Source organism: Mus caroli, unplaced genomic scaffold, assembly GCF_978045245.1.
Source record: "Mus caroli unplaced genomic scaffold, Mus_caroli_1 scaffold_6, whole genome shotgun sequence".
Lineage (NCBI taxonomy): Eukaryota > Metazoa > Chordata > Mammalia > Rodentia > Muridae > Mus > Mus caroli.
Window position 1 is genome coordinate 57,688,497 of NW_028227261.1, and position 25,705 is coordinate 57,714,201.

Below are 25,705 nucleotides of genomic sequence, written 5' to 3' on the forward strand. Positions count from 1 at the left end.
TTGATCAAGATGTAAAACAGAGTATTTGATAGTTATATGAGATGATGTCATGACTAGTGAAAACCACACTTGATATTCAGAAGTCAAATCTGGTACTTGCAATCATCTCAGGTTTTCAACGTTTCCCAAGTGGCTTTCCATACTGAATTACAGCTAGTAACTGCCTGTACGTAGACTGTAGCCCCAACCCAAAATTCAGTCAAAGGAGATCCCATTGCCCTGGGCTTTTAAGAGTAAACTCCATTAGCATTTGTGGTATTTTTAGTATTTATTTTCCTCAGATGCTGTCTGGTGATCAGAAGGCTACAGAATCTCACAGCATCTTTGAGATTATTTCTGAGTAGACTGAGAGTCCATAAGTGAATATTTTAGAATAAGCCAAGCAAATGAATATACAAGCAAAATGGAAAAAAGGCACCATATTGATTTGTTGTCTAGACAGAAGTGTATCTGTGAACATATCACCAGACATTAGTCAAAGCTGCCCATTCTGGCTCAGATCTGCAGAATCAGGTCTTTCTGCAGGGGAGAAAAACCTGTTACACAGGGATGTGACATAACATCCTAAACCAGGCAATAATAATTATGGCTACTCTGTGGTTCCATGCATAGATATTATGAGAAAAGGAAAACAAATATGGCTTTCTGCTGGTCTTAATTTATTATTATTATTGCCATTGGCCTTGGGATACAGTTGTTCATTGTAAACTATAGCTTTTATATTTGTAATAAAATTTGCGATTTTATAAAATAACTTTTAGTATTGGAATGCTATTTCAAATTGTGATTATTTGGTTTATTTGAGAAAAATGAAAACATTCATTTATAGTTATTGAACATGGCTTAGTTTTATATGTAGATAAGTGGAGAAGATAACTACTTGCAGAAATAACAAACTATAGTAAACTTTGCTTCTAGCATCTTGAGTTCAAGTACTGGTCAACTTAATCTAAAGTGTTAGAAGACTGTATTTTTTTTTTAAACATCAACTTGGTTGATCTGAAACATCTGTCTCCCTCTGCTCTCTACCTCTCTCGACTACCCCGAACCATTATTTAAAATTATTTGGTCTTTCTATTTTGTTAACTGTATGATCCTGGGGTTAGAATGCAGGAGGTGGAACTGGGAAGGTTACATGGTTCACACTCCAGACAATTTATATCCATAAGCTTGACAGTTGCAAACTTAACACAAACACTGTTTTTAAACCCTGGCCAATCCCTCTTACAGCAAGTTCATTTTCCCATAATCTAGAATAAATATGACATTTGCCTGCAGTCAGTCAGCATGGACATTACAACCCAAAGTCACATGGTCATAAAGGGTCTTCTTGTTATTTTCACACTTGCTTAGCATTTCTAAAGAAATAGGAAGAAAAAAAATGGTTTCTTACATTGAGGAACCCCACCTGTCCAGCTTGCTGACCAGCATCAGGACAGACAAGTTGGACAAACTCTTTCAGCGTCTCCTGAGGGTGGTAACGGATGGCTGGGTGTGAGAAGTAAGGCCCAGGCTGCTGGATGATGGGTGACGTTGGAAAGTGGAGCGTCGATGGCGTCGCATGTGGACTTGCTGCAAGAAACAAAAGAAAACAGCGAATGTCAGGGTTTTGGAGAAAAAGACCTGGTTTGCCACAGCTGAGCCCATCAGTTTCCTCTGTTCACTTCTTCCGCTGGCCCAGTTCACGGTGCTGCTCATGCGACAGGATGGTGCACGCTGCGCAGTTCTGATGGATTTGTCCCTTTAAGGCGCTAAGACAAACATGGAGGTTAGAGGAGGATAGAATTTCAAGTTGCCTCTCCATGTTCAGTGGACGTGAGTTATAAAGGCATTAATAATCCTTGTTGAAGATGAAGATTATTCATTACCTTAAGAGCCTTTTTAATGAAGCAAGCAATAAAAAATGTATTTGGTAGATTAGACCTGATTTAACCGACATTACATTTGACAAATTCTACTTTGCACATATGGATCCCCTTTCATGCTGAGCTCTCCATAGATAATAATTCATTGTTAAAGCTCTTATACTCCTTTCAAGGAAATTTCTAGGGACTAATTCAGGACTAGAGCTTTTTTTTTTTCTGAAGTCTGTAGTAAATGATCACTTAATGAACCCATGCAATTTGGATGCTGTACTTTACAGTGGAAGGTTCAGGTTGCATTTTTCTCTGTTGCCCTTTCAAAGCCAAGGCAGCCACAGGCTGAGGAGGCAGGGATGTTGTGAGAGGTTGCTTCTCTCCATAAATCTGATAACAGAGTCAGACGACTACGACTCCTTTTTTTTGAACCCTGATAATTATCATTTATACAAGATTACATTAGATAAAAAAAAATCTTATGTGAGATGCGTAATCATTTTTTTCCAGGAATGCTTTTGTTCTTGAATTGGAAGGACGATCGCCAAGACCTGCCAGAGGCTAATGGCCGCACGTGAAGGACTGACAACACTCATCCCAAGTCAAGTCAGGCCAGAAAAGACTCCAGACAGGGATCCATATGGTTTTCCCTTCCCTCCCTTTGTAATTTAAATCTTTACGCTGCAGGAGCTCCTACACAGAGAAACATAGAAATGTCCACAGTTTTAGGGAATCTATCTTTCTGAATACCAAGAGTGATGCATGACATGGAAGAGAACCTAAAGTTCAGTCTACTCTCTCTGCCTTTCTCTCACCGACCCATTGGAATGATTGAGATGCCTACTGATATGGAGGCCTCCTTAGGATTACAGTATTTTTTAACCACTAACGTAAGGGTCTATGGTTTTGTGGGCAATTGTTGAGCAATCCTCGTAGATCCTAGAGTAAAAATGCAGGCTGGAGCAGAAGCAGGACTCCAACCCAGGCCTTGCAGATAATTAGGCAGAATCATTGCTTTCAGGCCACTTGAATTCGTTTAATAAAAATTCACAGGCTCACTGGGCAGTGGTGGCACACGCCTTTAATCCCAGCACTTGGGAGGCAGAGGCAGGCGGATTTCTGAGTTTAAGGCCAGCCTGGTCTACAGAGTTAGTTCCAGGACAGCCAGGGCTACACAGAGAAACTCTGTCTTGAAAAAGAAAAAAAAATCCAAAAAAAAGAAAGAAAAAAATTCACAGGCTTCAACTCCGGGTTCAAGAGACAAAGTTGGGATAACCCAGGTAAAGTTTTACCCTTAGTCATTCAACTGAGGACATCACAAACAATGACTGAAATCAGAATTTTCTAGATTCTTCACTTACTCTTCTATGCGATCCTGTCTTGGTAGAGCAGATTCCTATCCACTTAGTCACTCATTGTGATAGACTCAGAATGGAGCCCGGCACTTGAGATATATTTGGTGATTGCACAATAAATGGCTGAGTAAAGGAGTTTAAAAATGCAGAAAAAACAAGCATAAAACTTGCCAAGGACAAAAATATGTTTTTGCCCCTTGATGAAGAGGCAGAGAACATGGAGAAAAAGTGGTTTTAAGTTAAGACTGCATATAATGAGACACATGTTTGGAATCCATTATCGTGTCTGAGTGAAAACTCAGAAGCTAAAGAGTTAAAAGCTTCTGGTTTGCTCTTCCCCTACAAATTGTCCTGCTGGATTTAAAGAATAAAAGGAATCTTTCTTTTTTCTTTCTTTCAGCACAGATGCAGTTGTCTTCACTGGTAGCAAGAAACGCTGACCAGAGAGACCTGTTTCTGACAGAATCATTTCTAGTTAGCATTGTAGGTAGGTGGTATTTCTCAAACAAGAATAGGAATGTACTGAGCTGAACAAAATTTTAGACTCAACTGTTGCAGCACCTCAAACACAAAGGTGACTACTCCACTGTCCAGAGTCCCCTGAGACCGACCTTGAGGATCAAGTGGCTTTGCCTCATGGCCTCCCAGAAGGTGATGAATGGCTTTTAGATAAGAAATAGTGGTAGCCACCAAAGAGTACGTTGCCCAAGGAAAAACACAGGTTTGAGCAAAGATTAAATAGATAAAAGTTAAAGAAACATGACGGAAGAAATAATTCACCCGTACCATGTGCTCCCTCCATTAGTTGTTAATAAATTCCATTGAACTTATTTTATTAAAGATGTAAAAGAAAATGATTAGCAGTGTAAATTTAGACTTTCATTTTTTCCCTCCAATTTTTTATTAGGTATTTACTTCATTTACATTTCAAATGCTATCCCGAAAGTCCCCTATACCCTCTCCCCTCCCCCCTGCTCCCCTACTCACCCACTCCCACTTCTTGGCCCTGGTGTTACCCCTGTACTGGGGCATATAAAGTTTGCAAGACCTAGGGGCCTCTCTTCCCAATGATGGCCGACTAGGCCATCTTCTGCTACATATGCACCTAGAGATACGAGCTCTGGAGGTACTGGCTAGTTCATATTGTTGTTCCACCTATAGGGTTGCAGACCCCTTCAGCTCCTTGGGTACTTTCTCTAGCTCCTCCATTGGGGGCCCTGTGTTTCATCCAATAGCTGACTGTGAGCATCCACTTCTGTGTTTGCCAGGCACTGGCATAGCCTCATAAGAGACAGCTATATCAGGGTCCCTTCAGCAAAATCTTGCTGGCATATGCAATAGTGTCTGCATTTGGTGGATGATTATGGGATGGACCCCGGGTAGGGCAGTGTCTGGATGGTTCATCCTTTTGTCTCAGCTCCAAACTTTGTCTCTGTAACTCCTTCCATGGGTGTTTTGTTCCCAATTCTAAGAAGGGGCAAATGGTTCACACTTTGCTCTTCTAAGTGGATTTTAGCCCAGAAACTTAGAATGCCCAAGATACAACTTGCAAAACACATGAAACTCAAGAAGAAGAAAGAGCAAAGTGTAGACTTTCATTTCTTTATTACATTTTAGCAACAGCAATGTATTCATCTCTTCCTTATGGTGTCAAACTCATTGCAGACCAAAGACTACATGGTACTTTATAGAATTATTTCTATAATGACTGATTAATTAGGATCAATTAATTCTTAGTTAATTCCAGGAAGTCATCTAGCCTGAGATTCTAAATCAGACATCTGCTGAGTCTGCATTTGTAGGGCTGTCTTCTTCAAGCCTCTTTTCTCTTGCTTGGGAAAGAAAGTCACCAGTTCACTGTAGAGATGGAAGCATATGATTCTAGATCATGACCTTTTAATTTCCTCAGAGAGAACCTGTTATAGACATCACAAAGATCTGTTGGTTACCATTTCATCCCTGGTGTTTCTCTGGATAATCTTCTTCTTCTACTGGACACTGAGGACCACTAAAAGTCCAGAGTTAAGACTGAATCTTTTTCTTCTTTTTTTTTACTTCTTTTTTTTCTTCCCCTTTCCCTTGGGTTTGATGTTCTTAGTGTACCTAAGTTTTTATCTAAGTTGTCTCAAATCATTTTAGTTGGAGTTATTGGGGTGAAAACAACCAAACAATCAATTTTGAGATGGCTGGGGCAAGCTGTGTTGAAGAGAAACTACCATTATGAAGCTGGCATGATGTTAATGGAATACATAGAGTGTTATGAGTTCAAATTTTTGATGAGGAGAAACATCTCTGATGGATGTGTGTGTGAATAGTTGACACAATAAAAAATTATGGTACATTATGTAAATGCATATTTAGATCCTTTAAAATGTGCATTATTTACTTGAGAGTCAATATAGCCTTTTCTCCAGTGATTATAGTTTATTACAGAGCATCCATCTGGATCCATGTTGATGTTAATATAATACTGTGAATTAAAAGACACCACCAAATTGGCTGCTTTTGGGGTCTAGTATTCTCAATACCCCAGGCCAGGAGCAACACAGTGTCTGTTGGGAACACTCCAATTTGAATGGCTCTCACTACTAGCGTAACCGTTAGCTAGTAGCCAACCTGGCTTACAACAACAACTTGGGTTTTTCATGGGAATTCAAATAAGATGGAGAGGAAGGAAATGGATCTGTGATTGCACACACAAAGTTACCACAAACACATTTAGAGAAAGGATTTCCTAAGGACCCAGTAATCACTTATGTTCAGGCAGATTGTCTTGGCCTCCCTCCTCCCCAGTCTCCAGAAATTTCTAATTATATAAAATTATCTCTTTTAATTTGAAGAAGGAGAAGGCTAAAAGTCTAACACAACTGAACATATGTTTAAGTAAAAAAGGCTTCCGCCCTTTAAATTGGAGTTGACCAGGACTAGGGAGGAGAAGGCCAAGGTAATTACTGCGTAGAGGGACATGCCATACACTAGTGATGCTTGGTGTCGCAGCCCAGTGTCAGGGCGGAGACCTCTTAGACTCATGCTTTAGTAGAGTGCATGTGAGTACATAAACAGGATGGTACTGGGGGGTAGCCAGACCTTGTATCTTTATGCTTTATTAAAATCTTAGGAAAAATGCCATTTCTTCTCATGATTTCCAGGATCAGCCTTCCAAGTTCCAAGAACCGTGTGTTGAACCATGTTATTCTATGCAGCCCTGCCACTGTCCTGACTTATTCCTCATCTGTGACCCACTGTAGGTTCTCACAGCTTACATAGAGACATTAGTTCTTGCTTTTTGGGATCAGCCTTCAGATCCTACTCTGTCCTAGGAGAGGATACATTAAAAAAAACCGTCCAGAGGTGACACAGCCATAAAATCTACTCCTCCAAGTGCTTCAAGATAGAGGTTTCTTCCCTGGCAAGAATGAAGGGCTTGCCCAAGCCCAGAATCTGCCAAGCGTCATCTGCCCATTAATCATTAGGGGCAACAGGTGAGGTTCCAAGTTGTTTCTTCTGCTGGGCTGTCATGAGGAACAGCCACCCATCTGTCTGCAGGATCTAGATGAGCTCTTTGCAAGAAAGAGTGGCTTTGAGAACTCCCGACTACTCTTGCTTAAAACATTCTTTTCTTTTTTGATACCAAGGTAAAGCTCCAAAAGGAGAAGAAATTATAAGAAAAAAATCCTGCTTAAAACCAAAAAGCCCCCAACAAGGGCAAACGGAAGTTGTATTGTTTGGGTTGTCAACTACAGAGCTTCTTTAGAAATTCTAAACCAACCCCTACAACCCCACAGCAGCCTACCTGAAGCTGAGAAATCTATCCTAATGGCCCACAGCTATAATTGATAAATCATGCATGAATCAGGCCTGCCATTTATGAAAGCTGAGAAGTTTGGAGCTGCGTGATTTATGTTGACAGACAGAGGGAGGGAGGAATTGGAACTGCTACTCGGCACTTAGGAGGCTGAGCCTTTCCTAAGTAACAAAGCATGTGACTCAAAGCAAGCTAAGGCTCTTCAGATTTTTCCAAGACTCTCAGTCCATACTGTGAGTGTCACTGAGAAGCATGTGAAAGGCACAGGGGGAAAGCCTCACATTTCGTGATGCTCTGTGAAACGGCAGCATTTCTGTACGACTGCTTCAGATGCGGTAACAGTAAGCTACTGCATTGTTCCAACATGGAGATGTTGAATGAGTCTACTTAAATTTAAGCCATCTTTCTGACTACAACACTTGAAGATCAGAGTGTTCGTCTCTTGGAAAAAACAGATCTCCTCTCCTCCAACAAAGAGAGGCCAAAGTTGTTTTATATTCTTTATCAATTTTAATTAATTTTAACTGTTTCCTTTGACTCCATGAAGTTGACCTCTGAACTTTGCAGGCAGGCGGTGGCTCCTATGTGACCACTCCCCCATATCACACAAAAAGCCAACCAACCAACCAAACAAGCAGTACATCACAGCTTATGGAGGAAAATGTTCTGTGTTTTTCCAAAGTTCTGGGTTTTGGTCTCCAGCATGATGGAGACGCCCTGTCTGGAGATCAGTGACTCTCAACCTTCCTAACGCTGCACCCCTTTAGTACAGTTCCTCAAATTGTGGTGACTCCCAACCACAAGGATATTTCTGTTGCAACTTCATAACTGTAATTTTGTGACTGTTATAAAATTATAATGTAAATATTTGTCATATAGTATATTTGATATGTAATCCTTGTGAAAGGATCGGTCAGTCCCCAAAGTGGTTGAGACTCACAGGTTGAGAAATGCTGGTGGAATAGATATTTTGAAGGTCTGTGGCAATATTCTACTCTGTGCTGCAGAAGTTGCTACAGACATGCCATTAGCAAAATGGTGAAACTATGTTCAATAAAATCTTAATAATCTCAATAAAAGTATAGGGCAGGCCTGGGTTTGACCTGGTATAGACTCAGTAGTTCTAGTCCTTCTCACACCCTCTGACCTCTGCAGAGAACCGGTCAGTCACTGGTCTCTTTGTCCCTTGTTTACAAGCCATTGTCAGGTCCTGGTCTTCTTATGCTCTCAAGGCTTTAGGAATGGCTTCCATGCCTCCACAAACCTCCTCTTCACCTTCCATGCCTCTTCCTCACCATTATTTAGCGTGCCTTGTTCTGATCTAGTTACTGCCATCTATGTCATCCCAAGCATATATGTCAGAAGAGTAATGCAGCATAGGATACGACTCATGGGTCTTAGAATAATAGACTTGACTGTCTGAGGCTCATGCAGCTTGCATCCCAGCACACCGAGGAAGGGCAGTAAGAGAGTGAAGAAAGGACAGACACACAGATACATGTACAGGAAATCTGGGATCAGTTCCTGCCGCAACCCAGAACATCAGCATGTTTATTAGGTACAGCACTTGGGGGAGGGGTTAACTAATCTCAGAAAGAGGTCTCTCTATGCCAGCAGTCTCCGGCTGTCAACATCTGGGAGGAAGAAGCTGAGGTTGCTAGTCTTTGCACACAGTGACCAGTTCTTCATAAATAGACTTCAGAGGGAAGCCTCACCATTTCACACGACGATCCACAAACAGCATCTTGTAATTTTACTACTCTTTTTTTGCTACTGTTGTTTTTTGCTACTGTTATATTGCATTGCAGGAGAGGATGCTGGCAGGCAAGTAAGACACTGGAATTTATTCCTGGGTCCTCAGATCAGTGCTGGCTGTACATAGACTGTATCGTATAGGAGGTTGGGAGTTGGGGGCAGGGAGTAGAGTGCCTTTCTCTGCCTGTCTCCATAGGAGTATGTGGATATTAAAAGAGTAGCTTCAGACTGCATATGACATAAGCATCTCAGAACTAATTCTGCAAATAACCAAATACAAATACAATATTAGCAGTGGGGATGCCTTTGATCTTAGAGTCGAACTATATTCAGTAACCTGAAAAGTTTCTTTTCTGAACAAAAAAATCTTTCCTACTTTTGCCTAAGACGCAGGCTGTGAGACAACATAGATGTTTAGAACTACATGGCCATCTTGTTGTAGACACTTTTCTACTTAGAACTCTGATTTTGGGTGTTAATTCTGACTGTTCACACCGGCCTCTTCTTTCTCCATGTAGACACATCTGTCATTCCTACTGCCTTCTGATCTATCCAGATTCTGGGCATGCCTCCTAACATAGAAACCATCACGCCCATGGAGGGCCCCGGGGTGTGGGCTACTTAGACAGTTAACACAAGCTTGCTACAAAAGTTGGCTTTCCTATGACCAAGGGCATATTTGGGGAAAGCTTTCTATTTAGACACCTGGGTGTTAAGTTTCTGCTCCTATATGGCTTACAAGGATGCACAAAGTCACCCTCCCCTGGTTCTCTCATTCCGAAACAGAACTTGAACAAAATACTTGGAGGCCCATCCACTTTAAATTTTGAGTGGGTTGATGGAATTCAGTATCAACAATTATGTTTACAAATAACGTAGTACAATTGATTCATAGTAATAAAATTAAAATCTAGAAGACTGGAAAGCAATAGAACACGAGCCATTTAAAAGAACATATTTAAAAAATAAGCTACAGGGAACATCTGGTCTGTTGGCTAGCATATCCAGAGTTTTATAGACATGGAGTATTCTGGGTTAAGGTCTGATGTAGAGCCCCAGCCTTTATCCTGACAGGGTTTCTGAACTGACCATATTCCCACATTAATTGCATAAGCTACCATGGTGGCTCATGTGAAATGTGTTCAAACAGCACCCTACAGCTGTGGCTATCGCAGATATGAAGAGTGATAATTTAATAGGCAAAGTTGACAGGAATCCAGCTCTATGAAGGGAACTTAGACTTCTATGTCATATGCAAGTGATACTATGAGACAAGAGATGAAGAATGTCAAATACATCAAAACAATTTGAGGGGAAAAAACCATCCCATCACTGAAGGGATGAATATGTGGTTAACAGGAGCAGGTGGGAATCTTCTGAGGGCTTTCAAGACCCCTGGAGTGGCAGATTGAGTGTTGCAAGAAAGCTTTAGCAACCATATCTGTGCAGAAGCTATGGCTGCATGGATGACAGGCGCTGGGAATCGGAATGTTCGCAAGTCTTTATCTCCATTCAGTATGAAGCAAGTAAATCATATCAGTTAGAAGCAAGTAAAATCCTTGTGCTACTTGGTGTTTTTGTCAATTGGCCTCAAGCTACAGTCATCTGGGAAGAACGAACCTTAATTAATTGAGAAGCTGTCTCCATTGTATTGGCCTGTAGGTAACACCGTGGGACATCTTCTTGATTAAGGATTGATATAGGAGGGTCCAGCCCACTGTGAGTTGTGCTCCCCATGAGCAGTCCTGGGGTGTCTAAGAATCCAGGCTGAGGCAGTCAGGGGAGCAAGCCAGTAAACAGAACTCCTCTATAGTCTCTGCCTTAGTTCCTGCCTCCAGATTCCTGCTTCGACTTCACACCATGGTGGGTTGTAAGCTCTAAGGTGAAAGAAACTCTTTCCTCTCCAAGTTGTTTTTGATTGAGGCATTTTATCACAGAAATTAAGGTAGCACAGTAACTGCAAAGCCAAGGGCTAGTTTTTAGCACTTCTCCTTGCCAACCATCAGGCTGACCACACTTTAAGATTGTGCTGTTGAATGTGATTGCTACAGGTTACTTCTGAATGCCCTCCTGAATGTGAAGTCTCTTTAGTTATCCTGCAGAATTAGAGTATTTCTTCCTTATATTAGTGAGTTTTATTCAAGAGGAGAAAGTGTTGGTCCAGCATGTAAAGTCTGGTACCATCTGGCTCTAGTATCCACTGTGCTGGGCCAGCCTCTCCTGGTCCTCCTTCCCTTTGGCAGATATCCTCTGTTCTATGTGGATTATAGAAAGCAACTGCTGTGGATTAAAACTGCACAGAGTTTTGGATAATCTGCAGAAAGCTGCTTAAACTTTCGAAACTGGCACACTTCTTTTTATAAGTGTGTAACAGCACTAAAAAGAAGACTGTTCTGCGGGTAAGAATGAATATACAGAGGTACTTAGTCAGCCCACCCATTCAACAAACATACTGAGAATCTGCTACAGGCTAAACAGGATTCGAACTAGACTGGAGATATTTATTATCCTTCAAATATCTCTGGGGATGAGATATATGAAATGTAATACAGAGTATACAGTGGCATTAGGAAACTGAGACTCAAGAGTTGAACTGTTTATGAATGAAGCTGCGCATACACCATGGTCTGAGTGACAATCCTCCACAGGGTCATGTATTTGAACACCTGATCTCCAGTTGGTGGCACTGTCTGAGAATGTTATAGAGCCGTAGGAGGTACAGCCTTGCTGGAGAAAGTACTTCACTATGGTAAGACTTTAAGGGTTTATAGCCTTCTATTACTCTGTTTTCTGTGTGTATGAAAATGTCACCAGCTAGCTTCTTGCTCCTGCCATGTCTTCCCCTCCACGATGGACTCTATCCGTCTGAAGCAAGAATAAACCATTTCTTTCTTAAGTTCCTTTTGCTTATGGTATCTCCCCACAGCAACTGAAAAGGTAACTAATACAAAGTTACTAATTCAAGGTTCAGAGCATGAACTGATGATGGCTTTCTCAGCTTGCGTTTTACCTGTGCTCTGCAAGTGCGAAGTGCAGAACCAACTCGTGAACTGGTGAGCATGGCTGCTGGCTGCCTAGCTATCCAAGCAGCATAGCTCCCATCTCTCCCTCCTGTAATGCACTGGTCTGGTTTTCTGCCCACCCTGCTGTCCTCATCCTTTCTTCTGTAAGTGGAGTGCTAACATTTCTTTGGAGAGCTCTTCTCCCTCAGCCTCAGGTTATGTGATTAGCAACCCTGATACCTGGTTCTGATGGTGGTTATAGACGACAGGCTACACAATGAGACATCCTGTTATCTTGCAGGTATAAAGGTTGTCTAAAAGGTGAGCAAATGATCCTGATTAGGCCAGTCAGAGACTAATCTGGTGGTAGGCGCTTTTCTAGATGTGTTGTAGAAAAGCCATTCTTTTCCCTTTTGGATTGTCAAGGTAGTGGAAATTAAGTGTGAAGTTGTTCACACTTTGTGTGCTACAACATGAGGACACATAGTCTGTGATGGGGCTCACAGTGAGAGGGCTGGAGGGGGCATGTTATGATCTGTATCCTTGATGTGTGTCCACTCAAAGGCATACTCTCCTAGATTTTTTCAGTTGCTTAATCTAACCTGTTATCTTTTGTGGCTAGTCAATGGAAGGGTGGTTAAGCAATTTGGTTGGAATTCTCAGAGTCTTTTTTTAACACCGTTCACTGTCTAGTACTTAGCTGTAATCAGCTTTTATTATAGTGCTCAGGAATCTGGGGGTTTAGGAAGATCTAGTGACATTCCCTAAAGATGACAAGGTTTTCTAACTATGTCAACAGAAGATGCCCATGGAACCAGATAATCATAGCCTAAGATCTCCACCAGCTGCTCAGCTGGTGCTGGTGCTGTCCTCTGGTTATTTATCACCTCCCCATCAATGATGTCTGCTCTATTAGGTAGACTGGCAGGGATGGCCTTTTGAGCTTGGCCATTTGGGCCTCTATTCTTAGTGCCAGACAAAGGCTCAACTATTATTTGCTGAACTGACTCTGTAAGGAGCAGAGCCCAATTAACAAACATACTTCCCCCTTTAATGAGAGCCATAGATAAAGAAGGCTCCTCTGGGTGAAGTCTCTGACATGAAGTGATGGGCTACCTGCTCTACTTTGGAGTTCACTCTTCTTCTACATACGGGGTGTGTATGTATGTGTGTGTGTGTGTGGGGGGGTGCAGCACAGGGAACCCGGGTCTGCTCTCTTTCCCAAGACCATTTTTCTTTTCCAGTTTGTTCTAGGTTACTTCTAGATCAAGAGTAGACGGCAGGTCAGGAGCGAGAGGGTGTGAGATCATTTCAAGAATGCAAACACAAAGAGAACAACAGAGGTTCTCAGGGCAAGGGGGTTCTGGGAGAAAAATGCCACTTACTGGACACACACTGCATTCCAAGTCCCTCCTTCCACAGGACAGGCAATTCACTCTCCTCACTCCAATGCTTTCCAATTATGCAAAAGTGGGAAAACAAAGGCCCACTGAAGACAAACGATGTCCACAGGCTTACATAGAGCCCACATGGCTGGGAAGGACTTGGACTCTATTGTGGTCAACTCCACTGCCAGGCACAGCACCTTGCTAGGCACTCCCCACTTCTGTTTAAATTACTTTTTCAGAGGTCAAACGGTTTGTTTCCTTTTAGACCTTCCTTCTGTTCCAGGCCTTTTATTACTGAAGGAGAACCAGGCAGCTCTGATGTTCTCACACGTGCTTTTCATGGAAGCAAACAGAAGTTTTGGGAAGATGTGGAGAAGCAACTGATGATTAAATGCACCAGCGCTCCCAACACAAAGGACGCAGTCCGGAAGAGTGACTGTGTTCTTGCAGTCCTTTGGACAGGACAGAAGAGTCCTCCAGACTGTGTTCCCTTGCTCCGTGCGTGATAGGCTGGACTACTTAAACACTGCAGAGGCTCAGCTCCAGGCAATGCAATGCACTTAACTTGAACATGATTTATGATTCTGTCAATAGAGGAGCCTCAAACCTGCACTGATGCCTAAATGTGAGCTTTATATTCGAAACAGCAGCTGGGGGAAGACAGAGAAAGGGAAGGGGAGGGAGGGAGAGATAATTTCACATAAAGAGAAGATACAAGTTCAATTTCAAATTTTTGTTTTTGTGCTGAAAAAAAAAACCCTAGAAATGATTCTTAAGCATGGAATCAAGGGAAGGTTAAGCTAAACGAGAAAGAAAGGGCTGCTCAGGGACTCATTTGATTATAAAGCCAGTTACAGTTGATGTATCTGGTATCAGTGAGGGGGTTTGGCCACGGCTACCACTTATATGTGGACGTGGCTCCGTGAATCCCTCTTTCTCCTTCAGTCGAACAACCCTGCCACAGACATGCGTGGAGTCAGCTTCCTTTGTCGGAATGAGTGTGGATGTGGGGTCCACTAAGCTAATCACCCCATTCTCATTGTGCCTCTTGAAAAGATTAAGGAGCCAAGTGGTCCCCTGCTCTAACCTGTCCTCCCTGGACAGCATATTAACATGAGCCCACTACAGAGGAGCTCTCTTTAAAGTTTCCTGCAGGATGACAAATTAACCCAGCAGGGTGTCCCACACATCTATCTTCATACAAATTATTAGTGTAATAGAGCTTTGAGTTATGCATTTATCTGGTAATTATTGAACAGTTACACAAAACCAAGCTGAGCTGCCCTGGCCCTTTATGAGGATCGCTCAGTGGGTGGCCTTACAGTTAATTTAGGATGGTTCTCCATTCTGCAGCTCACTTGCAGACAAATTAGCTAAACAGCCTTCTCCTTTAAATATTTTCCATGTCACAGTGAAACTCTTTACAATACAATAAAGGTACAGTTTTAATTACACGCTTCCTGACTTTTGTTTAGTTGTAGTTTTAAAACATTTGCTGGCTCTGGTTTTTCCTTTGGCTGGGCAGTAATAGCTGGTTGTAAGTATCTGGCTAATGAATTTAATAATTTCCTGAACTGATACTTAAGGAGCCTTTGTGAGAATGCTGCATTTCCTCTCTGCTGTCCAGTAACTTCCAGGCCCCTGGACGAGGCTTCCCTGTGAAGCTGGACACTGCACGTGTGCTCACTCTGTGTTCCCAAATCTTTCCTGTCTTGCCCATGCCCCAGAGTGGAGCTTGTTAGGTCTGTGATGCCTGGATTTGCAAAGCAACTGGAGTAATTCCTCCTGGAGAAGGGCGATGTCATGTTTTCCCAGATGACAAACTCCAATAATAAATAAACACCGTGCGTCTGTCTGCTGGCAGGGGATGTCGGCACTGTGCTTGCAACAGGTACTTAATTACTTCTCATTTTCTTGAGATGATTCAATTGCAGTAACCCAGGAGAAACAAATTAGATTCAGTTGAGCATCAGCTAACTGGTCCACAGCTAAGTTCACGAAGCTTTCCTAAACAGCCAAGAAGTTTGCAGATGACAGGGGAAAGCCTGAGAAATTACCCCTTGGGAGATTGTGCCAACAGTGCAGGGTCATGGATACAGTGATGGGACCCCAGGGTATATCTCTCCTTCCAGCTTGTCAGTGGATGGAAACATAGTACTACAGGCAAATATGTGCCTTTTTAAAGAGACCCAAATTTTTGAGCTAATTTTTCCTAATACATACCAAGGTAGAAAGGTTTTTGTTTTTTGTTTTTGTTTTTTTTTTTTTCTTAATTTGCAGTGGTATTTTGCTTGCATGTATTCTGTATGAGGCTGTCAGATCTCCTGGAACTGGAGTTACAGAGGGTTGTGACCTGCCATGTGGGTGCTGGGAATTGAACTAGAGTTCCCTGGAAGAGCAACCATACTCTTAACCTCTGAGCCATCTTTCCAGGGCCAAGGTAGAAATTCTAAATTGAAACCAAATAGGTACAAATATTGAATACCTGCACATTCAAGGCACTTCTACAAATACTTCAAAATACATGTTCCTGAACATTATTAATAAATTATTATTATTACCACCAAACGGGGTGGGAAGGACATCCCATTAGTTCCTATACGCATTCATTCATTTATTTGAAGAATATTTATTGAGTGCTCATGAGGTAGAGGGAGGGAATTCAGTGATGAGCAGAAAAAGACATGGTAGCTGCCGTTTAGAAACCACTGCCTTCATATTAATCTCTCTTTCCTTGTTGCTTTCTTACTGTCTGTGCATGCTACAAACCCATACTTCTTCAACCATTCATGGTGACCTTGATTTCTAGGAAGATGGTCTTCATGCTCATAATTCTCTGCAGTGTATTTTTCTTGGCCAAACTGGGAGATAGAGTTGACTTTAGCCACTCAGATGTTTCATCACAAGGAGCAGGAGGATCATGAACTTAGAAATCTTTTCGAGCATGTAAAGTTTGGAAGACCTCCCTAAACAGAGACTAGCATGACTCTTTGAAAGCTGCACAACAACTAGGAAAAAATAGTGACTATTATTATTATTATTATTATTATTTTGTGGTCAGCATTGTTTAATATCAGGGAAGTGTAATGGAACACAATGAGATGCCATTCGTAACTGGGATAAAAAAGATAGTAGTGAGGCTTGACTAGAGTATGGACCTTCCTCACTGGTGGAAACATAAGGAATGGATCTACCTTGAAAATCAGTGGCAGGTTCTCAATAGACACAGGAATCGTGCATACACGAGGGGCAGCCTGGTGAATTCTACTTTTAAGTTATTTCACACTCTCAGGTTAGGGTTGCTTCATTGGTAAGTATATACAGATATTCTCAAATCTAAAATAAAATCCAAACTCAGAAATGCAGAGTGCCACACTCTTAGAGAAGATAGCATCACTTAAGCATTTAGGCACAGGGCATTCATTTTTGTTTACATAGAAAACAAAATTATGATGACTATTTTAATTTGATGAATACAATTTTACAGCACTCTATTTTGACGAGTATGTGGTGGGGTCCCTTGGCCTTGATTTGCTCTCCTCTGTTTGCTTGATTCTGGAGGTCTTGTGTGACTATTGCTCTGGTATATGTTATGAATAGTCTCAGAAATCTAAACTATTCTCTCTCTCTCTCTCTCTCTCTCTCTCTCTCTCTCTCTCTCTCTCACACACACACACACACACACACACACAGACACACAAAGATGTGGTGTTTAGCCACACCTGCAATCACTTCATTTTAATTTCATAGTACCTAGTTATCTAACAAAATTATTTGTTTTCAGTTGCTCTCTATTTTGCATACTGATAAACAGATGGCGAAAGGCTTGAGATGGGGTTAAGCATCATGCTTGTTTGTGCTCTGACAATGCCAAATGCCATGGTATTTCCCCATGAGGATGCCCTTCTTTGTCTTGCCTGGCATCTGGTGCCTCTCCTAGCACAGTGTAGGTCAAGTCCATTTTCTAAAATGCTTGGCACTGTGTGTTTTTGAGTTTGGATTTCACTTTAGATTTGAGAATGTCTGTATATACTTACCAATGAAACAATCCTAACCTGAGAGTGTGAAATGTACCAAATATTGAGCACCAAGGTGATACACAGGCTGTATCTCATCTGTGCTCACAAGCCTATACTTTGAACATTTTTGATTTCAGACTTTCCAATTAGGGTTGATCAGACCACCATACAACTTCTGGCTCTTCTCTTCCCTCATCTGCCACGTGGTAAGTACTCTGGGGACCAGAATCGGGCTGCACTTGCTCCCTCTATTCAGTAGCTGTAAGAGTATCTTGTTTGTTGTGAGCACTTGGTAAACATTTGTGGGAAAAATTAATGGGTCACCAGATGGTACCAGGAGTTTTCAAGTTGATTTTAACATGTAGAAAATCCAGAATGGCATAAAAAATGTTTGAAGTGACTTTTGCCTTACAGAAACCATGAATTCGTTAGAAGCAAGAGACTACAGGCTAAGTCTAATGAAGAAAGAAGGAAGATACATGAGTTGTTAAGTTTAGCTATATAACAACTCAGAGTGATAACACAGGCTACTCATGATTATCAAAATAGCTAAGTGGCCACATCATGTCTTGGACTAATTAAATGAGAGGACAAACTGAAGGTTTAAATGAAGGCAGCTTTCCCCAACCCCTAGTGGCAGAGTAAATGTTAGGAAATACTGAACAGGAAACTAAACAAGATGAATTCTGGTCTTGGCTCTGGTCAGCTCAGATTGCTATCTGTAAGTCATACCAAGTTCATAAGGAACTGCTTGTTAATATATTACTCCATTATCTACTAATTCATACAACCCCAATTTTATACATATTGATGATTACATTTAGCTAAAAATTGACATCTATATCTTGGACCGTCCCTTGTTGCTAGAGCCAATCATACAGTATAGTTCTGACCATGGGACCATACAAAAGGTAACAGTTGGCTGGTGAGATGTTTCAATGGGTAAAGGTGCTTGCTGCCAAGCCTGAAGACCCTACTTTAATTTTTGAGACCAACGTGGCAGAAGGAGAAACTTGTACAATATGTCTTCTAACCTTTATGCATGTTGTGTATCATAATATGCCCACGTATCCACAGTAAATAAATGTGAAAAGAGAAGAATTATAAGTGGTTATGAGCTAGTACCTCATAATCTCCTTTCTTTGAGCTGAAAATGTCGATGGAAGGCAATAAGGAGTGTGGTGGTCATACTGAGCGGAGGCACCTTCCGACTTCTGGCTTTGCTAGTCTGTTCTGAGTTACTATAACAAAATATCTCAGGTTGGGTGCTGGAAGAGATCCTTATACGCCTCTAGATTCTGATGACTAGTGACTGCCATGCAGGAAGGTCCCCTGGCTCTGTCATAACATGACAGAGAAGCTGAGAGAGAAATGATCACGTACCGAAGTATCATGCGTATAAGAAAGAGCATAAGAGACCAGTGAGGCCTAAGCCTTTTCTAACACCCACCATCAGGAATGAATCTATTCCTACCAACCAGACCTTGACCTTTCTCAGGAGACAGTATTAGTTTACTCTTGAAGGAGCTCCTGACATAATTACCTTGCACTAGACTTCATCTCTTAAATGTACTAGGAACCACACACAGCAACACTGGGGACAAAGGTTCCACCACATGAAACATTAGGGAACCAACCATATCCAAATCATAAAGAGGACTTTTCATCCCTTGATATCATTTGGTGTCATAATAGCACAGAATTATACTAACAGTTAAATTTTATTTGTTTTTTACCAGGGACTCTACCTGGGCCAGCATGCCCTGCACACGGGAGACTTGCCGTCTACTATTGAACTATAGCCACAACCATTTTTTAAATTTATTTTTAAATTTTACAATATGATCTCACTAAGTTCTCCAGGCTGGCCTTAAACACATTCTATTGTCTACTGAGCTTTGAAGATTCTCCTCTCTTTGTCTCTTGCTGCATTCTGGGTCTGTATCACCAAGCCTGGCTTATAATTCTCTTAAGTCATGACTTAATGGTATCTTTCCAATACCCGTAGACACATTGTTAGGTTATATTGAGAAACATTAGGCCAAATGATTCCTAGAGCCCAGTTCTTTGCATTTGGTCTCCCAGTTTCTCTAAAGCACAGTTGCTTTCCTCGGTGTGAAATATTAAAGTGTCATTTCTCATTACTTTTGAAACACAAGGCTTTAGGCAGAAAGATAAGCTTCAAGAACTCTCATATCTTTAAGAAACTCTAAAACATCACTGATGATGACTGCAAATAATTCTAATGGAGTCAGACAAAGGTTGGAACAATGGACTAGCTAGTGAAGACTCTTGCTGTTCAGCCTGATGACCTGGGCTTAATATCTGAATTCCATATTGTGAAAGGAGATAACTGACCCCTGGAAGTCACCATTGACCTATACACCCATAGCTATACACACACAGACATACACACTTGCATATCCACGCATACACAAAATGAACAAATATAAAAAGAGTGGGACAAATGCTTGAGGGCTTAGTTTCTTAACCTGTGTGTTGCATCCGCATGTGGAATCATATGGCTAAATGTGGGGGTTGTGCAAAATTGGCAGTACTAAAAGATCTGCATCAGCAAAAAGTTAACTCAAAATCATATAGGCAACGAACCCAAGTTGTTTCTGCAATGTTCGCCTGGGTCAATCACGTGACTCTACCGCAGCCTTGGTTCTGAGTGAACATGTGCTTTCCATTCCACAAGGCATCTACGCCCCACACCTGTGAATGCCACCTGTGACACCTCAGTTCTGAGCTGAGACTGTTGAATGCCAGCAATCGAAATGTTTTTATATACAAAGGTCTCTGCTCTTTCAGAAGCAAAATGATTTTATTATGGGAGACAAAGAATGTTTTCCTACTATCGTTTCTCAGTATGTAGGTATCATATTAATAAATATTTGGATTACATTGGAATATTTGGCTTTAAAAGTTGTTTGAATTTCTGACTTGAGCTATATAAAACGTAACTTAATGACTTCTTGCTTTAAAGTTAGGGCAAATTTCCTAATAATTTGTGGAATGACATTAAATATATGTGTACTATATATACACATATGTGTATATACGTGTGTGTGTGTGTGGGTGGGTGTGAAAGAGAGAAAGTGTGAGGTGACATTCTTTGCACTGATAGACATTAAAATACTGATTCACTCTAAAAATAATGAAGATGCTTTATACCCTGAAGAGTCAAATACTCCACCAAAATTTAATTCTATGTGGAAAAATTAATAAACATATCCATCTAACTTATGACCCATTTGCTTTGGTCTTTAATATATTTTATTTATTTTAGGTTATATTTATATAATACATAATATATTAACTAAAGAATTGTTTTAAGTAATTTTTATAGTTTCTCATCAGATACTGTTAGACTTCGACCCAAGGTATAGAGCTAAAAACAGGCTGTGAGTGAAACACGTTTCAGAACTGAATTAGATCCCTAGACAAATTCACAGCCTTTGAAACAACAGAGCGAAGAGCAAAGGTTTTCTTTTCAGTTACTATGGATAAACTACATTGTCATGATTGGATACATCATAATGGTTATGACTTTAAGTAATGGCAAAAGAAAGTCTTGGGAGGCTCAATCTTCAGCTTAAAGTGCCCAGTAAATGTTACAGTGACAAAAATGACAAAAATGGTTTCATTGAAATTTAATAACTTTCCTCGTTCCAGGTTATTCCAATACAACTTAACCCCTTTACATGATCGTAACTAAACAGAGATACAGATGTCAAAGTATTATTCCCAGGGTATGGATGGTCCTGAGGCCACAAGGCTAAGCAATGTACATCAAAGTCACAAAGAAAGCCACTGTCAGAGAGGAGATTAGACTTAGGAAACCACATGTCTCTACGTTTACAATGCACACAGCGAAGTGGTCAGAAGAGCATAAACTAAAACCAACCCTAGCATCTAGTACCAAAGACTTAGATCATCACACATAGTTTTCTCTAGATGACAGGCTGGGGTCCTTCACCAGCTTTGTTGCTCCTAACGAAGCATATAGAAGATTTTACATAAGTGCTTGCTGTTTCTTCGGGAGCATCGAGAAATTCTCAGAGTGTGTGTGACGATTGGGGTAGGGGGTGAATTTCTTTTGAGTGTGTATTTACATGAACTTCAACTACCTTTAATTTACTCATTATGTTAAAGCCCACTAGGTGAGGGGAAAAGATGTAAAATATGTGAGAGATGCTTGTCTCTAGATAATCTTATTTCAGGTGGGGACCAGACTTGAACATTAACTAAGAATGGAAGACAAAGGCAGAGGAGAAGCAGGCTGTAGAGCTGTGGGAGGTTATGAAGCAGGAAGGGATACAGGGAGGGCATAGCTAAGGCAGCTTTTTGTCCAAAGAAGCACAAGCTGAGGGCCCATAGTCTAAAAGCAGCAAGATTGAAATGTGCAAAGCCCTAGACTTTCTGAACACTGACAGGATACAAGTTCATCACAGTATACTTGACCGCATGTGCTAAAATTGTGTGTATAAGATATATTGTGTAAGATATAAGACTGTGTGTGTGTGTGTATCCATATCCATATATATATATATATATGTGTGTGTGTGTGTGTATCCATATCCATGTGTGTGTGTGTGTGTGTGTGTGAGTGAGTGTGTGTGTATGCATGTTTGTATATATGGTAAGCATCTGTAGTTATACTATAGATACAAACGTGGAACAGTCAGAGATCCAGAAGAGCACATTATATTAATGAGCATAGTATCTCTAAGGGTGAAGCAATTGAGTTTCTTGACATATCAATTGCTTCCCATGGCAGAGCACTTTTTTTTTCTAAGTGAGAGTTTTCACATGTACTTTATATATCCCTCTCAACTACAATATTTCCTTTCTTGGGACTATGACAGTATTCATAAATGGATTCAGACTCACAAATGGATTCAGCATGCCTAACATGAGCTAATGCAAGAAAATTCAGTTTTCCCAGGTATATGACAAAGTAGATATCAGACCATAACTTTCCAGGGTGTTTTTTTTATGTCAGTTAGTAGATAATGGACCTGAAGGACAACCTGATGGAAGGGTGCAAATATGGTGACAGTCATATTCCTACTGTCTGAGTTTTATAAATAAACTAGTAAATATTTCCATTTTGCAATAGGATCAAGTTAAGTGATTTGCTGACATCCTTTAGGGGTTTAAGGCTTGTCTTTAATGTGAAATACAAATCATATTTCTTGTGGACACATTTTAATAATAAACTGAAAAGCACATGAGACTGAAGTAAGGAAAACATTGCAATGAAAACCAGACAAACTATCTACCACTTCAAAAGGAGGGAATGAAGATGACTCGTCAGCACCCTGATGCAAACAACCTCAACACAGAACGCCACATATCTGTAGTGACTCGGTAAGGGCAGGAGACTGAAACACATTTGTCACTTGAAAAATAGGCAACTGACCACATGGAAAAACCACTCACCAAACACCTACACACAAGGCATGCACACATACAGCTTGAGGGCACATTTGATTTTGGCCTACTGCCCCTCAAACCAAAAAAGCTTGTGTCTTTTAACTTTAGAGCAATAGATTGGATGCCAAAAACTCTTTGGTCCCTAAAATTCTAAGACTATTCTCAAATATAAGAATTAGATCACTTATTGCCTCAGAATAGTTATAGGGAGTCCTCACTGTCTTCCCACTTTGCTACTTTGAGCTCAAGGTTCTGATGTAGACCCTATGGATCTCTGGGGGAGCGACTCACCTCTGGGTCCTGTAATGACAGGTCGGTGATGCTGTGTGAATGCTGTTCCCAGGGAGGAGGTCTGCGAAGGGGAGGGGCTGCTGAAACCAGACTTCTCAGACTTCTTCAGTGTGCTTGGAGATGGCAAGCCTGGCAAGAAGGGGTGATTGGTGAGGTAACTTTACTCTACAGAGCAACAACGTGTGTGACCCAAAAAGACAACACTTAGAGAGTGGCGGGGGGTGGGGGTGGGGGGAAGAAATAAAATGGAATCTGTAAATGGAAATTTGTATTAAAGTGCTTTGAATTTGTCACAGGAACAAATCAGTAACAGGATGGCCCCCTTTTCAGGTGGTTCTGTAAGTTATTTTAATTTATTGTTTCAAATCGTAGTGCATTTGGGGACTGTTGGTCTTCTCTCTATGGGGGGTTTCTGTATCTTGGGTCTTCAGTGTCCTCTGCAAAAGACCTGTGTGTTACATGTTAAAATCTTCCCATCCACAGTGGTTCTCCTGGGAGGAGGGGGAGCCTTTAAGAGGCAGGTCAAGGGGGAGACTACTGAGTGAGTTCCTGGGATCTGATCCCTCCCTCTCTCGCTCTCTCTGGCTTCCTGGCTAAAGAAAAGTAGTTTTATTTATATTCTCCCTGCCTTGCTGCCAAGCACTAGTGAGTCTACCTGGGACTACCTGGGAGGTCTACCTGATCATGAACTAGATCCTCTGGGACCTTTTCAAAAGCTCCATTTTTTTTTATACTTGTTATAGTAACAGAGATCTGACTTCCACAGGCTTCAACTTTTCCAGTGACTCTGTCACGTGTCTGTGACCTTTGGGACCCTTACAAAGGAGGCGGCCTAGGCACACAAAGGCAGCCTCGCATGCAATCATTTTGTCTTGTCAGTAACCTTATTTCAGCACCAAAGCATTTTTCTACACTTTAAATAATTTAGCTTTTTTAACATAAAAATGCCCTTGATAATAGCAGCTCAGATGTTCTTTCAGTGAATTATTTATAGAACAGGAAAAGAAAAGATAAAAGTAAAAAAAAAAAAAAACATCAAAAAATCCTTAAAATGCAAGCAATTGGGACTGGTTCAGTAAATATGGTCTAACCAATGAAAAGACTACTGTAAAAGAATAACAACATGGGAGATATTTATAATATAATGTTGACTGAAAAGCCAATTACAACATGGGGTGTTGTAGTACATCAATCACAGAACGAACAACATAATTTGTGTCCTTTTTTCTATGCAGAGAAAGAACTGGAAGCCGTGCGTACACTGTAACCGCGGCTTCTCAGCAAGTTAACTTTCTGTGGTTTCCTGGCTTCCGTTTGCTCACTTGCCCTTCCTATGATGAACATATATCAACCTTATGCTAAGAAAATATAAGAAAAGCTTGTCTTAAAGAATAGCATTTTTCTAGTGTCTAGGGTTTTCACAGCATGTTAAACTTAGGAAATGCGTTGGAAAAAAAAATACTGGGGGAAGAATGGGAAAACAGTCCCTTGTAATTACTGGATTTGTGGTGTTCTCAGCAACTGTGCTGACAGGCACAACTGGAGTCGTCTATTCATTTGGGGGCGTGCCAGGTAAGACAACAGAAGTTTGGACATATAATAAAGGAAATGACGTCAAATCTCCTTATCACAGGACAAATCTGGGATCTCAAGTTTCCAGCATAAAATTGGTCTGCACTGCATCAGAAAAAGAAAAAAAAAGTCATTTAAACATGTATACCTATGGGTTTTCCACTCTTATCTGAGAGTTACTTGGGCAAACTAGAAAAATAAGTAATTGCTCTATTGATATTAGTATGTAACTGTCAATGAGTAATTCCTAGGACCATGAACTATAGTATTTTTATATAGAGAGGCTATTCCTAAACATTTCTGTTGGTTTTTTGTTGTTGTTGTTAAATCAGAGATTAATGTTATCCTATAAAATGTTATCTAAATGCATCTGGGTATGAAGTGTGTCTGTTTAGGTCTTCTCTAATATAAATATGTTGATCAAAGAGTCTAAAATGTACCGAAGGGTCCCAAAAGATTCTCTCTCTCTCCCTCTCCCCCCCTCTCCCTCCCTCTCTCCTTTCCTCTCCCTCTCTCTTCTTTAAACTCCATGTATGGCTTGCACTTTTACCTGTGACTTCACACACAGATGCTTTGATATAACAAAATTCATGATTTTCATCTCGAGAAGAACAAATTAGTACACTCCTAGTCAGATACAAGTACACAATGGGTAGCTGTGTGATTTCATGCTATTCATACTCCTAAGTCAGATCCATTCTAGGTCAACCCCTGTTTGATTGATCTGAATTAAAAACAAATCTGTCAGTCCTGGCTGCATCCATTATATTTGTTGAAAAGGTCACAGACCACACCATACCAGTATGCTCACAGCTAGGGTACACTGAGGTCATAGGTGAACAATCACTGCCAATGACCCAAGCAAGGTATTATGATTCAACTACACTAGGAGAAGGCAGGCCTTCAAATAAAAAAATAAATAAAACGTTTAAGTGTTGACAAATCTCCCAAGTCATTCAAACCTCCTTTGCACAAAGGAAGTTTTGAGCTACCTACTCTTCTACTTTAAAGTCAGTCAAATGCCGGAATTTCATGTTAGGAAAGACACAGAGACAGAACAGAAGTGGAAAATCTCAAAACTTTGAAGACTGAAGATTTTATTTCAGTTTTTTGAACAATGGGATCACTGTTTTCCAACAGTGAATCATGAATCATGGCATTGAACTGAAGGGAGCAAATGACTGATTCAAGAAAGCTGGGATTTCTTCAGAATGTTCATT

The 25,705-nt window shown here is 40.8% G+C and overlaps 1 protein-coding gene across 4 annotated transcripts in view; it reads right to left on the bottom strand.

The window, feature by feature from the left end:
• Nfia (nuclear factor I A) overlaps window positions 1-25,705 on the bottom strand; it is a 349,756-nt gene that overhangs the window by 54,078 nt on the left and 269,973 nt on the right. For 3 of the 4 annotated variants that reach the window (XM_085839176.1, XM_085839177.1, XM_085839175.1), the window contains exons 7-8: window positions 22,914-23,042; window positions 1,394-1,572 (exon numbers count right to left, since the gene is read on the bottom strand). In XM_085839176.1, coding sequence (XP_085695302.1) covers window positions 1,394-1,572; window positions 22,914-23,042 — 308 coding nt within the window. The remainder of the gene's footprint in view (window positions 1-1,393; window positions 1,573-22,913; window positions 23,043-25,705) is intronic. The other variant, XM_085839178.1, reaches the window with a different exon arrangement.